This window comes from Trachemys scripta, chromosome 14 (assembly GCF_013100865.1).
Source record: "Trachemys scripta elegans isolate TJP31775 chromosome 14, CAS_Tse_1.0, whole genome shotgun sequence".
Lineage (NCBI taxonomy): Eukaryota > Metazoa > Chordata > Testudines > Emydidae > Trachemys > Trachemys scripta.
Genome location: NC_048311.1, coordinates 19,149,657 through 19,163,572, shown reverse-complemented (window position 1 = coordinate 19,163,572; position 13,916 = coordinate 19,149,657). Strand labels below are relative to the sequence as shown.

The window sequence follows — 13,916 nt, the reverse complement described above, 5'->3', positions numbered from 1 at the left end:
ATTCATATGCAACTTCTAGAGCCCTCTGAGTAACTCTTTGAATTTGCATTCTCTCTAGACTGAGACGACAGCACTGGTAGAGAGATCACCCAGTCTTTTATAGATGGGGAAACTGAGGCATGGACCAATTTATTGACTTGCCTAAGGTCACACAGGAAGTTTAGCAGAGACAGGAATAGGAATGATCTCCTGACTTAAAAACACAAGATTGTCCTTTTCCCTATAATGTTTCTGTTACCTGGTCCCTTATTACACAAGTTTGGTTAGCAGATTTACCACTAGTTAATTTCTAAACGTAATAGTGAGACAGGCTTGCAAGCACAGTAACACTGACTCACCTCCATTGGTTTCCTGGTACACCGCAGATTTTCCCAACTCAACACCAAGACGCCTGATAAAAAGGGGGAAGAGAGGGTTAAAAATAGATTAAATTGGTTTGTTTTCTAAAGCACTGATGTTCTGAGGTATTAAGTGGCTCACCACATGAAGTTTAGCCTTATACAACATAGTATCAAATAAAAATTACAGCATGTGTAAATCATTTATTACCAAATGGAGAATTTAGTTTAAAAAAAATGCAAGCTGCAATGTTCAATTTAAGACTTATTCATTTTAAAAGCCATGTGTATTAAATGGGACTCTCAAAGCTCTTTACTTGTGAAGGTATTCAAAAAGGCCATACAAATTATCTAGTCTCTTCATGAATGCTACCATCATTCCCCTGCCAAGTTACTTGTTTACTTTAGTGTTATAAACAGTATGGTAGGAGGCAGAAGCAGTGCTGGGGCAGACTATTTGGCTGCAGATTAATGATATAGCAAGAATAGTCTTTTCAGATTTATCAGATTCTGTATCTCCAATGGTACAGAATGAAGTGTACTCTCAGCCAGAAAATACACATTTTAAAATGAAATGGGATAGAATCCAAATGACTGCAAGAGTCTTGTACACATTTCTTATTATTGACCTAGTATACCTGCCCCAACTGCACATAAGATTAATACCCACACTGGGGTCTATGAAAAAACCCAGAGTTAGGAGATTTCAATCTCAGAATAGAACTGTACATTGAGTGTGTGCTTCTTCGCAACACATTAACACACTTTTAAAAATTCACCCCACTGACCCATCTTCCCTTGCCATCCTTTCAGGGTCCCACTCACCTGTTTGGATTGGTTTCATTTTCAAATACAGTTTTCTGATTTTTCAGATTACTTTTTACATTTTTCTGATGTCAGAAATACATAAAACTAAAACCGTCCATTAGCAAGAAGTCAATTAAAGGCATCTATTTTTTATGTACAGATACACAGAATACAAAACGTAACTGTCAGAATTCTACCTACTGTTATATAAAGATCCTTTTAACAAGGCTCTTAGGGGTATGTTGACACTGCAGTAAAAGACCTGGGGCTGGCCTGGGCCAGCTGGCTCAGGCGGTGGGGCTATAAAACTGGAGTGTAGATGTTCAGGCTTGGGCTGGAGCCCAGGCCCTGGCACCCTCCCCGTCAGTGTCTTAGAACCTGGGCTCCAGCCCAAACTCAAATGTCTACACTGCAATTTTACAGCCTCACAGCCCAAGACAGCTAACCCAAACCAGCAGCTGTTGTGTGGCAAGTTTTTACTGCAGTGTAGAAGGACTCCATTATTTTATGAAGTAGGTTTCATTACATTGTGTGTGTATTTAACATATTTCCAAATTAATTTGCTGCATTTAAAATTTAACTATACTAGAAGATAATTTGTTTAAAAGATACCTGATTGCAGGTATAATTCATCTAGAATGCTCAGCTAAGGGCTTGGCTACACTCGAAACTCCAAAACGCTGCCGCGGGAGTGCTCTGAAGTGCGAGTTTGGTCATGGTGCCAGCGCTGGGAGAGCGCTCTCCCAGCTCTCCAGGTACTCCACCTCCCCAAGGGGATTAGCTTAGGCACTAAGCTGAGGCACTGTTTACACTGGTGCTTTACAGCGCTGTAACTCGCTGCGCTCAGGGGGGTGTTTTTTCACACCCCTGAGCGAGAAAGTTGCAGCGCTGTAAAGCGCCAGTGTAGCCAAGGCCTAAGATATCTCAATGACATGTAGATGCTCTATTCGGCACAAGTGTGTGTTTCAGCTCAGCTGAGTCACAGGGTAGTTAGATTGAGCCCCGAATATTCATGGCCTTTTCAGGCTTTTCAATGAAAAGGATTATTCACTGAATTACCAGTTATAGTTTTGTGTCTAGTAAATACATTCTTTTAACACATAGGTTTTCCTGTTAGTTTCATGGATTTTTGCATAAATACTGCAGTTAGGAAACAAACCTCAAAATAAAGCTTATTTTTGAGAACACAATTATCTTCATGCTTGTGTAACAAGCCTGTTCTAGCCACAATTTTTATTGCCAATGGCCTATAGCCAAAATAAGATACCATAATTAGCTGTGTAGGATGAGGGGGTGGTGGTTTTCATAGATTCATAGATTATAGGACTGGAAGGGACCTCGAGAGGTCATCGAGTCCAGTCCCCTGCCTGCATGGCAGGACCAAATACTGCCTAGACCATCCCTAATAGACATTTATCTAACCTACTCTTAAATATCTCCAGAGACGGAGATTCCACAACCTCCCTAGGCAATTTGTTCCAGTGTTTAACCACCCTGACAGTTAGGAACTTTTTCCTAATGTCCAACCTAGACCTCCCTTGCTGCAGTTTAAACCCATTGTTTCTGGTTCTATCCTTAGAGGCTAAGATGAACAAGTTCTCTCCCTCCTCCTTATGACACCCTTTTAGATACCTGAAAACTGCTATCATGTCCCCTCTCAGTCTTCTCTTTTCCAAACTAAACAAACCCAGTTCTTTCAGCCTTCCTTCATAGGTCATGTTCTCAAGACCTTTAATCATTCTTGTTGCTCTTCTTTGGACCCTTTCCAATTTCTCCACATCTTTTTTAAAATGCGGCGCCCAGAACTGGGCACAATACTCCAGCTGAGGCCTAACCAGAGCAGAGTAGAGCGGAAGAATGACTTCTCGTGTCTTGCTCACAACACACCTGTTAATGCATCCCAGAATCATGTTTGCTTTTTTTGCAACAGCATCACACTGTTGACTCATATTTAGCTTGTGGTCCACTATAACCCCTAGATCCCTTTCTGCCGTACTCCTTCCTAGACAGTCTTTTCCCATTCTGTATGTGTGAAATTGATTTTTCCTTCCTAAGTGGAGCACTTTGCATTTGTCTTTGTTAAACTTCATCCTGTTTAACTCAGACCATTTCTCCAATTTGTCCAGATCATTCTGAATTATGACCCTGTCCTCCAAAGTAGTTGCAATCCCTCCCAGTTTGGTATCATCCGCAAACTTAATAAGGGTACTTTCTATGCCAATATCTAAGTCGTTGATGAAGATATTGAACAGAGCCGGTCCCAAAACAGACCCCTGCGGTACCCCACTCGTTACGCCTTTCCAGCAGGATTGGGAACCATTAATAACAACTCTCTGAGTGAAGTGGTGAAGTGCAGTGATGGGGCAGACATTCATTTATAAGGTGCTCAAGTGTCTAAAAATGGCTTCGTCTTCAAAAGGTCACATATAGCCAGAGATGTACTGAAAAGGAGCTGGTGGCTAGGATACTGTGGTTTTTGCCTACTCTGTGGGTGTTATTTGGATTTTGAACTGCCACCTGCATTGGACACAAGGGATTTCTATTTACTGTCTCATTTGAAGGACAACACTAGGTGGTACTATCGGTCTGTGGTATTATTAAAGGGTAGAAAAGGAAGGTAATGTCTCCAGTTTTTATTACTGCCCGGGGTCCACATGTATTGCTATTATATTGCTTTTCAACCACGCATATTGAAGTACTTTACAAAGGAAGATATCCCTTATCTCTATTTTACAGAGTGGGAAACTGAGGCAGAGAGTTTAAGTAACTTTCCCATTGCACTCTTAGTACTAGTAAGCAGCAGAACCAGGAACAGAATCCAGAGATGAATCCCAGTTCTGTGTCCTGTCCAGTGGAGCATGCTAACTGCTTAAGAGTGCAGGCAGACAAGACATAGGTCCCAACTCCTAGCGGAAGGGACACAGCAGCCTGCAGTGACCTAGCAAAGTTTGTCACCCAATAACAAGGTAGCTCCTTTCTAAGTATCACTGCTTCAACCTAAAGCCAGCAGCTTGCTATGCACAGCCAAGCTCTGATAAACCTGAATGGAGAGCTGTCAGGCTGTCTCAGCAAATGCAAGTCCTTCAGTTGAAAGACCTGTAGAGCATTAGCTTCCATTTTGTAGCCTGACGGGATTCTGCAGCCCTCCTGACGACAAAGCCAGAAACTTAAAACTATGGAGGTTTGGCCTGCTATTGAGAGATTCAACTCAAAATCTAGAGAACAACAAAAAAAACAAGAAAAAAAAACAAAAAAAACCCAAAGCATTGGAAAAAAGATGCAAGCTCTTTCTTCCATGAGTGCACAGAAATTCACACAACCATTTTTTGGAGATGCATGAATTCTGACTTCACAAACAGGCAATTTATTCTACTTTCTCCATTTGGAAAAGGTGTTCTGCTAAAGAGACTGTCACCCAGACCTGTAGCCAACCACTGATCTAAGGATAGTAAGCAATCTAAGCATATGGGAAGCCTTTAAAATACTTTAGCTGGAAAGATCTTAGCCAAATGCCGTTTGGAAAGTGGCAGATTCAACACTGCATAGTGTAAGAGAAATAAAGAGAAGGTTTGCCATGCTTTGAGAGGTTGCACTGGCAAGAGCCCAGTTACGCAGAGCAGGAAACAAGAGCCGGTTGCTTCAGAATTAATAGAGTAGACGATGCAAGCTAGGTTCTGTGCTGCTGAAATAAGAGGCTAAAAGAAGGCAAGTTAGCTCCCTGAACAAATGATGGCCAGAGAGTCAACTTTCAGTGTAACTGAACTGGTGCAGCCTGGGTTTAGCCAACAGGACAAGAGAAAGTAAAAGTATTGAGAACACACTTGTGAATACTGGGATACTGTCATCAGCCCACAAACCCTACCTAAAGCATTGACTGGTGGGAAACACTGGAGAAGGCAAGAGTTGCATTTCAAATTACCTTTTTTTAATACATAGACTATTATTTGTACAGCTTTTTCTCAGTAGTTAGACACCTGATCTGCAGTGATGCTGTACAGAGCCCACCAACCAATGGTTTCATAAAATCCAGGCAGTTCAGGCAGATTCAGGCCTTTATTACTTAAACTGAGTTGATATAAAGTACTCTAAGTTGGCTTAAGTGTTTCTACACAAAGGAGTTATATTGATTTCGTAAAATCAGTTTCTGCACACTTGTGTAGCTAAAACCTCAGTCTTCAACTCTGTCCTAAAAGGATGCTGATAGAATCCTGATCTACTCAAGGCTGTTATCAGTTGCTTGTTTACCCCTTAAAGGCAGAGGTGGGGCAAGGGCGATGTCAGACTCCCTCTGGAAGGACTGAATTCCACAGAATTACTTACTATCATTTATGTCAACAGGAGGTTTGCACAAAGGTCCAGGGTAGAATATGGCCTTACGGAATAAACTTATAGTTAGAGAGACAAGGTGGGTGAGGCAGTATCTTTTATTGGACCAACTTGTGTTGGTGAGATAGACAAGTTCCTGAGCTTATACAGAGCTCTTCTTCAGGCCTGGGAAACATGCTCAGTGTCACAGCTAAATACAAAGTAGAACAGATTGTTTAGCATAAGTAGATAATACATTTTAAGGGACCATTCAAGGTGAAGTAGCCCATTAACACCCCTCCAGTCATAAGGGGGAAAAGCACCTGGAGGTGCAAGGTTGTTGAGGTCCCAGAGGCACGAGCATGAGCATGAGCCTGAACATCTACACTTCAATTTTACAGTCCCCATAGCCCAGGTTAGCTGACACAAGACAGACATGGTGTTTTTAATTGCAGTGTAAGTGCTACAGTCAAGGCCCTGTTAACTCCATGCCAAGATGGTACCAAATCCCCCATCTACAAGTTTGTGACAGCAACCCCTACTTTCAGTGGCAATGTGAATTTATTCCAATACTCTGGATTACCCTCCATTCTCATCTCATCCTCAACAGCTCATAATTGAAAATATTCATTGATGTAAAGTTATTTTCAGGAATGGGCTTCTTCACTATGCTGTGCAGGTGGCCTGGCTCCATTTCCCAGGCATCAGCTTTCCCAGTGTTATCCTGGTTACCTGTCTCACAACCTCCCTCCCCAGATGTGTCAGGGAAGCAAGAATCTTGTAGCATCAGCAGCTCACTTCTCTGGGTCCCTGCCTTAGCCGCCGCACTGTTCTCCAAGCAATTCAACTCATCAGCCTACAATTCTGGCTCCCCAATTCTTGGCTACAAGGTGAACCTCTGCTGCCTGGCTCCATGGAACAGTGCAGGGAGCATGCACTAATCCAGTTAACTCCACCTTGTGCTGGAAGATGGAGAACAGCTCCCAGAAGGGCGGACACGCCAAACAAGAAGATGTCAGATGCCTGGCTACAGCAAAATGGCAAATTCTGCAACAAAGACACTGATCTTTGTGGCATTGCAGGAAAATGTTGAATTCCACAGCCAAAGTATCATGGAGTCCATGGAGCCCTGACTGAGATAGAATGTGGCAGTTCACACCTCTCAGCTGATTCCGGCCTTTTCCAAACTCAGGCAGACACCACCACATTGGTTTATGCTAGGTTCACGTTTGAGGTTTTTGTTTTGTTTTTAAAGTGAGAGCTGATATTCTGGAGTACAACTCTGCAGCATGGGGTGAATTCCGCAGCACCGTAAAATACACCTTTTCCTTTCTTTCTAGATTATACTGAAGATATTTTAAACCAACAGCATGGTGGGCTTCTGTCCACACATTTCCTACAACCTGTCATTTTTATTTGTCAAGTCCTACTTACAATTCAGATTTTAAACTCTTTCAGGTAGGGGTTTTATCTGTCTCCTGTGAAGCACCTTGCACAATTCTGTGCCCCGTAAAACAGTAACAACTGAGAGAAGACAGTACAGCCTCTGCTTGATGGTACTCCATCTATATGACCAGGTAAAACCATACAGATCCTTACCACAAGCAACAGGTTAGTTTGGGAGTTTTCTTCATTTTTTATAATTAGGTGTACAAAGACTCTTCACAGATGAGTTAGCATGGGGAGGATTATACCTTCTGCATTTGCTTCCTCCACTCTGACAGACACACCAAATGCGCATGGAAAATTTACATTCAAGCCTCAATGTAAATCAGGATTTAACATTGAAATTAAAGAGAAAATGCTGTTTATATTGGCAGCTGAAACCTCCCAACCAGAATATAATTTCATCCTGACATTGACCTCCTGGTGACAACACCTCTTCGTTAACCTCTACTCAGTGAGACACCAAAAAAGGCAACAGTTTGTTCAAAATTGCCTGGAATGCTACGGATTGTAGACCATGCTTGGGCTGACTGAATAGGAGTGACTATGCCCTATGACCAGGATAGCAGAGGGCAAAGAAATCCATAGCCTGGACATGAGCTGCCTCCTGTAAAACTTCTAAATACAGTCTACAGTCAGCCATTCTTTCTAGTGCAAGAGCAACCCTGCAACAAGTCGTCTGATTTCTCTTGATTTTGAATGGGTGAAAGGGGAAAGACAAACAGTAGATAGTTTTCCTACTATACACACAGAGATTAGGTTTCATGTGATCAGCTCACATATCTGAGTAAGTCCTATTATCTCAAAGATACAAACCTGACTTTTCCCCTCACATAACTAGAGCCATGCAAATTCGTGGATATCTGCTTTATATCCGCAGATGCAGCTGTATTGTTTACCATCTTTGCGGATCAAATCCTTTTTTTTTTTTTAAATCCATGCAGGGCTCTAGCGCAGCAGTTCTTAATGGGGGGGGTCGTTTCAGGGGGTCCTCCCGCAGTGCTCCAGCCCCACCCCTGCGCCAGGGCTCCAGGCTTCTGCCCATGGGGCCCGGGGACCCCCTGAAACCACTGATGCCCGGTTGAGAGCAGCAGTTCTCAAACTTCATTCCACCACAACCCATTTCTGACAAAAAAAATTACTGCATTACCCCAAGAGAGGGGGGGACCGAAGCCTGAGCCCACCCAAGCCCCACCACCCCAGGTGACGGGACCAAAGCCCAAGGGCTTCAGCCCCAGGCGGGGGGCCTATAACAGCCCCGCCGCCCCGGGCAGTGGGGCTTGGGCTTTGGCCCCAAACCTCAGGCTTCAGCCCTGGGGCCCAGCAAAATTAATGCCAGCCCTAGTGACGCCATTAAAATAGGGTCGTGACCCACTTTGTGGTCCCAACCCACAGTTCGAGAACCGCTGCTCTAGAGGGTGCTGGTGCGGATCCAAATTTTTGTATCCCCACAGGGCTCTACACATAACTGCAGACTTGAAAGAAGCTAAGCACCTGCGACTTCCACTCAAGTCATCAGAAGCTGCAGGTGCTCAGCACCTCTCAGGATGAAGCCTCATGGGCATCATTTGTTCTAGTCAGGATGATAATCCAACAGTTGAACCATTAGCATATGTTATGCAGATTCTCCCTTGCCCTTTCCAGTCTATTACTCATGAATGAAGTTCCCCTGTGTGAGAGAAAGCAAGCAGAGAAGTATTATGCAAAATAAATTCCTGTTTGGTAAGGCTACTAACTCCATCCAAGTCACCCAGAAACTCCCTCTCAAGGTGCAGCAAAACCCTATACTCCAGGCTGGGCAGTGACATTCCAGCAAAGAACAATGCTGCACTCATTTTACATTCTTTCCTGACACTGCCTGCCATCCTTCAGTTATCAGTTTACCTCCTTTTGTCCTAGGGCACCAATGCAGTTTTATTCTCTGAGATTTGGTACCATCCTGCAGTGAGTCTTCATGTTCTAGCATGAAGGAGAGTAGGTGCTGTTCCCCACTCCTTCTATTTCGGGACAAATAAAGACAGATGGTACACAGAGGCCAGGGAGCATGAAACTAGCAGCCCTGTGGATCTGTACTCTGATTCCCCCACATCATCCACTCTTTTGCTTTAGACTTTTCCAAGAGACCCCTGCAAGGAGGGCTGGATACAGCTTTTTTCTGGAACCCAACAGTACTGCCTCCTTCTTCAGCTAAAGAGAGTTGCTCACTAGCTAGGAGCACTTCTCTGGTTTAAAGGGGTTGTGTACAGGACTCACTATGATCACACAAAGATCAGAACTCTCATTTTTAATCCTATCCTTATTAGGCCATTCTGTTTATGCTCACAATTTTCTGTCTTTAGATCCCCATCATTTTCCATACTTAGAGCCAAATCTATATATATATATATATATATATATATATACACACACACACACACACACACACCCCTGCAGTATGCACAGGATTAATGGTAGTACCTCATTCCAGAACACACTGGCATTCTCATGCATTTGGTAGGCATTAGACTTCAACTCCTCCTCTCAGCTAAAAGAGTGATGAGTGGTACATAGCATTTGTATCCTCTGCATGAAATACCTTCTGCAATCAGAGAACAAGATCCAAGTGCATCTGTGGTGCTCCTATATTTAAATTGTTTTGTTGGTAGAGCAGATGTTACTACCTCTGAATGCAGTGCCCACTAGAGCTGCAATGGTCAAGGAACCATCTGTCTCTTACAAAAACTGGTATTTTCCAAAGGAGGCTTAAAATCAGGCTACACAGGTTCTCCAAGCTACAATGTGACACACAAGCCATCAGTCCAGAAAAGGGATTTAAAAAAAAAAAAAAAACACCAACAACAAACCCAACAGTAAAAAAAAAAAAAACCCACAAGTTTATCTGAGATACAGGAGAGTCTATTGGGTAGCTTTGGGGGTGGGGGGTGCAGAATTGTACTGCTGTAACTGAAGCATCTTTGTTGTTTAAAAAGGAAGTTTTGCAAGATATTAAATCATTCATGATATAGCATATGCTTATCTCCAGCACTGTCAAACATAAGCCAATGAAAAATTATGAAAATTCAAAGTTAAAGCTAAATCTGTCATTTACTCACTCATCATACATTAGCAATGTAGGTGTCAGTAGCAGAGGATCTTAAAACTCTAAACTTGCTAGGTGTGCATAAAGTGGGTATTTGAACCTTGAGAGTTTCATTCTTGGGAGAATACAAAAGCCAGATGCTTAACATTTAATCTTTTGAAATATTCCGCACATTCTCTAAACTGCAAGAGAGAATAAAGTGGGTCTACTCGTGTACTTCCACTACTCATAGTGAAAGAGTTAAAACAGAGACCCTAAGGTTAATATTTGCAGGTTAAATACAGCTTAATTTGTAGTTTAGGTACTGAAATCCTCCAACAGATTCAAGGAATATTTCACCACATTTCCAAAGTTCACTTACCTCCCGCTTTTAACAGTTGCAATGTGCAGACTCCACACTCTTCCCAGCCCGTCTACCGCCCCCCACCCCCAAGTCCATTTAATTGCTGGCTCCCATTTAGTGTGATAATCCAGCATGATAATCAATTCTGCTGGGCTCATTCTCTGCACAAATGAAGAGTGACAGAGCTTGCATATGGGGAGTACATTTAAGTCACTCTTTCTTAATATTGCGTGTTGTTTTAAAGTTCTTTTAAATCTTATTCTAAAGGGTCTCACAAAAAAACTTTAAAGAAAACACACAATATTAGATGACAAACTCACCCTTATAAACCTGCTCCAACCCTATTCAAAGGTGCAACTGACATCCCCAGTAGACTGCCTGCTGGGATATCACAGTGAGTGGGAAGCCAGCAGTCATGCATCTTTTGCAACCTGAAAAAACAAGGTAAATGTTATAAGTATGCTGAAGTGGTCCCACATAACCTACTGGGGGAAGTCAGTACACAATACTTGCAAATTGCCTTTGAAAATTATTACTTAACTCCAGCAGGTCTTTGCCATTTCTAACTACTCTGAGCCTATTTCCTCCTAGGGTTACCTATATGTTTTGGGATTGTCACTTTAAACAATGAATGCATATAAGAATATTGACTTAATACCACCAATAGCTCAAGCTTTGTAATTTAATACATTAGGCTGTAGGCACAAAAGAAGGGGGCTTTTTTCCAAAATGTCACTGGAAGCCATCCAGTGGATTATGGTTATATATTCTCTGGGGGCAGCTATGTTCCTATATGCAAGGATGAAGTTCCAGACATCGTTAAATCTTCACATACGTCTCTGCCTGATCAAATAAGATAGGAAAGCCGATGAAAGTGAACTTGGTAAGTGTGTGCTACATACACAGTTATGCTTCCTGACCTTTGGAAACCATAATCCTGCAAAGGTGAAAGGTCCTATATTATCCCCCACTACATCTTTCAGCGGAAGTTGAGTCATTTAAAAAAAAAAAAAGCCCAAAGAACTGGTGAACCGAGTTCAGACGCTTAATATCCAAATACTGAAGACTTTGGAAGCTGCTTCCTCACCCTAGAGGAGCTGTTTGCAGAATATCATGTTCAAGAGAGAGATTTTTAAGATAACAGAATAGGCGTAGGTAAAAGCACGATCCATTTGTTGCACTAAAATGAAGTTTGTAAGGATAAAAAACATATTCAAAACCTCTATACTCAGAATTGTATAATTATGTGCTTGAGACTATTAGAAACAGCTTTGTGGAAAGAAAATTAAGCATTTCGCCTTTTTCTTTTAAAAAGATACACTCCACCCACAAATACACAAGCCACCATCTCCACCCATCCCTGGAACACCCAACATCATTGACCCCAAACACACCACACATTTAGTTTAAAGGAGATTATTTGTGTTAAGTACAGGACAAGGTTTATTTAACAAGCTAGACAAGCCATTCAACTAGCCAAGCTGTCTCTGTCAGTACTCCAAGTTCACAGCACACCTGCATTTGCCAATATCTCTGTGTTATATATCCCCTAGAGATAAGCTGCCTCTGTGCATTAGTGAAGACACTATTACTGAAAAACAAACACTGGGTCCCACTACCCAATTCTGAGTTGGTTATAAATTGTGGAATGGAACCTAAGAGTAAGTGGAGAAGAGACCAAAACCAATTTGATGATGACAGCTGCACCCTGCTCAACTTTAAACAAATGCCCACTCCTTAGGAAAGCCACTTTGATATCAGAATGCTCCCACGCACCGTATCCTATTTAAAGCCAACTTAACTCAAAGCAAATGATAGAAAGAAGAAAAGTACAAATGTGTGTGTGTTACATTTTATAAACGAGTCATACTCAAAAGCACATTTTGTAGCTAGGTTTTGATAAGCTTCTAAGTATCCCAGCAAACAGGACTTAAAAATATTTCTCCACTGAATCAAGACCAAATTCTGCCTAGGAAGTGAGCTTAAGGAACAAGCACACACCTGTCAAACTTTTTTTTTTTTTTGGTAGCATGCATTGCCACCTCTTCCACTCCTCCTAAAAATTGGGTGTCGCTGACTTTTTATTAACATACACTCCAGTGTCCTACTGGGCTTAGTAAAGAAACAGGAATGAGCTGCTCATTCTAGTAAATGCTGAAGCTTTCAAACAGCAAAATCATAATTATGCATCTGAAAAAATAATTCAGTAGATATTTTTTAAAAAGCATCCCCCAAACCAGTTACATACATCACTCATTTCAATTTAAGTCTACACAAAATTCTCAGTATTTCACTGCGGCAGTCCAACCTTTGGAGCAGGGCGATAGGAACCTGAAAGTGAAATTAACTACAAGCAGTTAAACCAACTGGTCTACTTTCGTTATTTAAACTTAGCTGCCAACAGTCAGCATCAACAAGGAAAAGTAAATTCCATTTTTTAAATGATTGCCGTTTTAATCATGTAAGGAGGTGTTAGTAACATAGTTAAGGAAGGGATTTTTTGTAATATGATTTTTAACAGGATGTCCTTTTGAACTAATTTGAAGCAAGCCTCTCCCAACTAATGGCGAGCACTAGGGGGAAAAGAAACAAAGTTGAAATAGGAGACTTACTCTGTGATCGTCTTTGCCAGCTCGGTGCAGGCTGCTGTGGAATTCGCCGAGAAGACCCGGTAGCCACTTCTGGCTGCATTCATTGCCAAGGAATCATGCAAACCCCTTGGAGCTCGAAAGTGAGAAAACACAGATTTGTAAGGCAACAACAGCTTTCTTGGCATCCTTTTCCACCTCTCAACCGCTATCACCGCCCCTTAGGGGGTGGGAGGGGAGATGGGTGAGCCCTCAGCAAGCGAGGATCTCCACAGCCCACTGCTACTGGCGTAGAAAAGAAAGGGGAAAAAAAATAAAATAAAAAAGCAGCAGTTGCAGCAGGCTCGGATGGCCACCTGGCAGTCTCCAAAGGGAGTTCAAGCAGGGACCAGTCAGCCCAGGATTAACTCTTTGTCCACCACCCCTACAAACCGCCACCTGTGGGAGAAGAAAGAATTCCTCCCTGAGCCTACAGGGGCCAAACTCAGCACGCCTGGAGCAGCCGAAAGCTCGGCCTTTCGCTTCTAGTTTGGGTGGGCGGGCTGGAGCGGGGAGTCTCTGGATCAAACAAGACACGGGAGGGGGGAGCGGAGAAAACAGCCCCCCGAGGGAGAGGCCGCAGCCCCCGGGGGTTGAAATCCAAGTGACGGGGGAAGAGCGGGAGAGGCTGCGTCCCCTGGGGCAAGCTCAGAGAAGCCGATGCAAGGGGGGGCGATGCAAGGGGGGAAGGGAGCAAGTTTAAACACAGGACTGGGGGGGGGGGGGGAGAATCTCAGGCGAGACAACTGAGGTGCCCCCCGGACAATAGAGGCCAAGGGACCTGGGGGGAGGGGGAGACGGTCCCAGGGAGCGGGGGACCCACGAACAGCCCCCCCGAAAGCGTGGGCAGGAGAGAACAAGAGCCCCCCGCCCCGGGTAAGAAAGGGGCAGAGTGTGGGCAGGGAGTGGGGCTAAGAGGGGCAACGAGGTGCGGCGCCGCTTAGGCCGCCGGGGGGGGGGGGGGGGAATAG

The 13,916-nt window shown here is 43.3% G+C and overlaps 1 protein-coding gene across 4 annotated transcripts in view; it reads right to left on the bottom strand.

The window, feature by feature from the left end:
* The window catches only part of PRPSAP1 (phosphoribosyl pyrophosphate synthetase associated protein 1), a 65,148-nt gene that overhangs the window by 29,927 nt on the left and 21,305 nt on the right, over window positions 1–13,916 (bottom strand). For 2 of the 4 annotated variants that reach the window (XM_034789312.1, XM_034789310.1), the window contains 2 exons: window positions 12,931–13,042; window positions 339–391 (listed from right to left, as the gene is read on the bottom strand). In XM_034789312.1, the coding sequence (XP_034645203.1) occupies window positions 339–391; window positions 12,931–13,013 (136 nt within the window). In that variant the 5' untranslated portion in view covers window positions 13,014–13,042. Of the gene's footprint in view, window positions 1–338; window positions 392–10,638; window positions 10,750–12,930; window positions 13,885–13,916 lie in introns of those variants that run through there. The other 2 variants (XM_034789311.1, XM_034789309.1) reach the window with 2 other exon arrangements.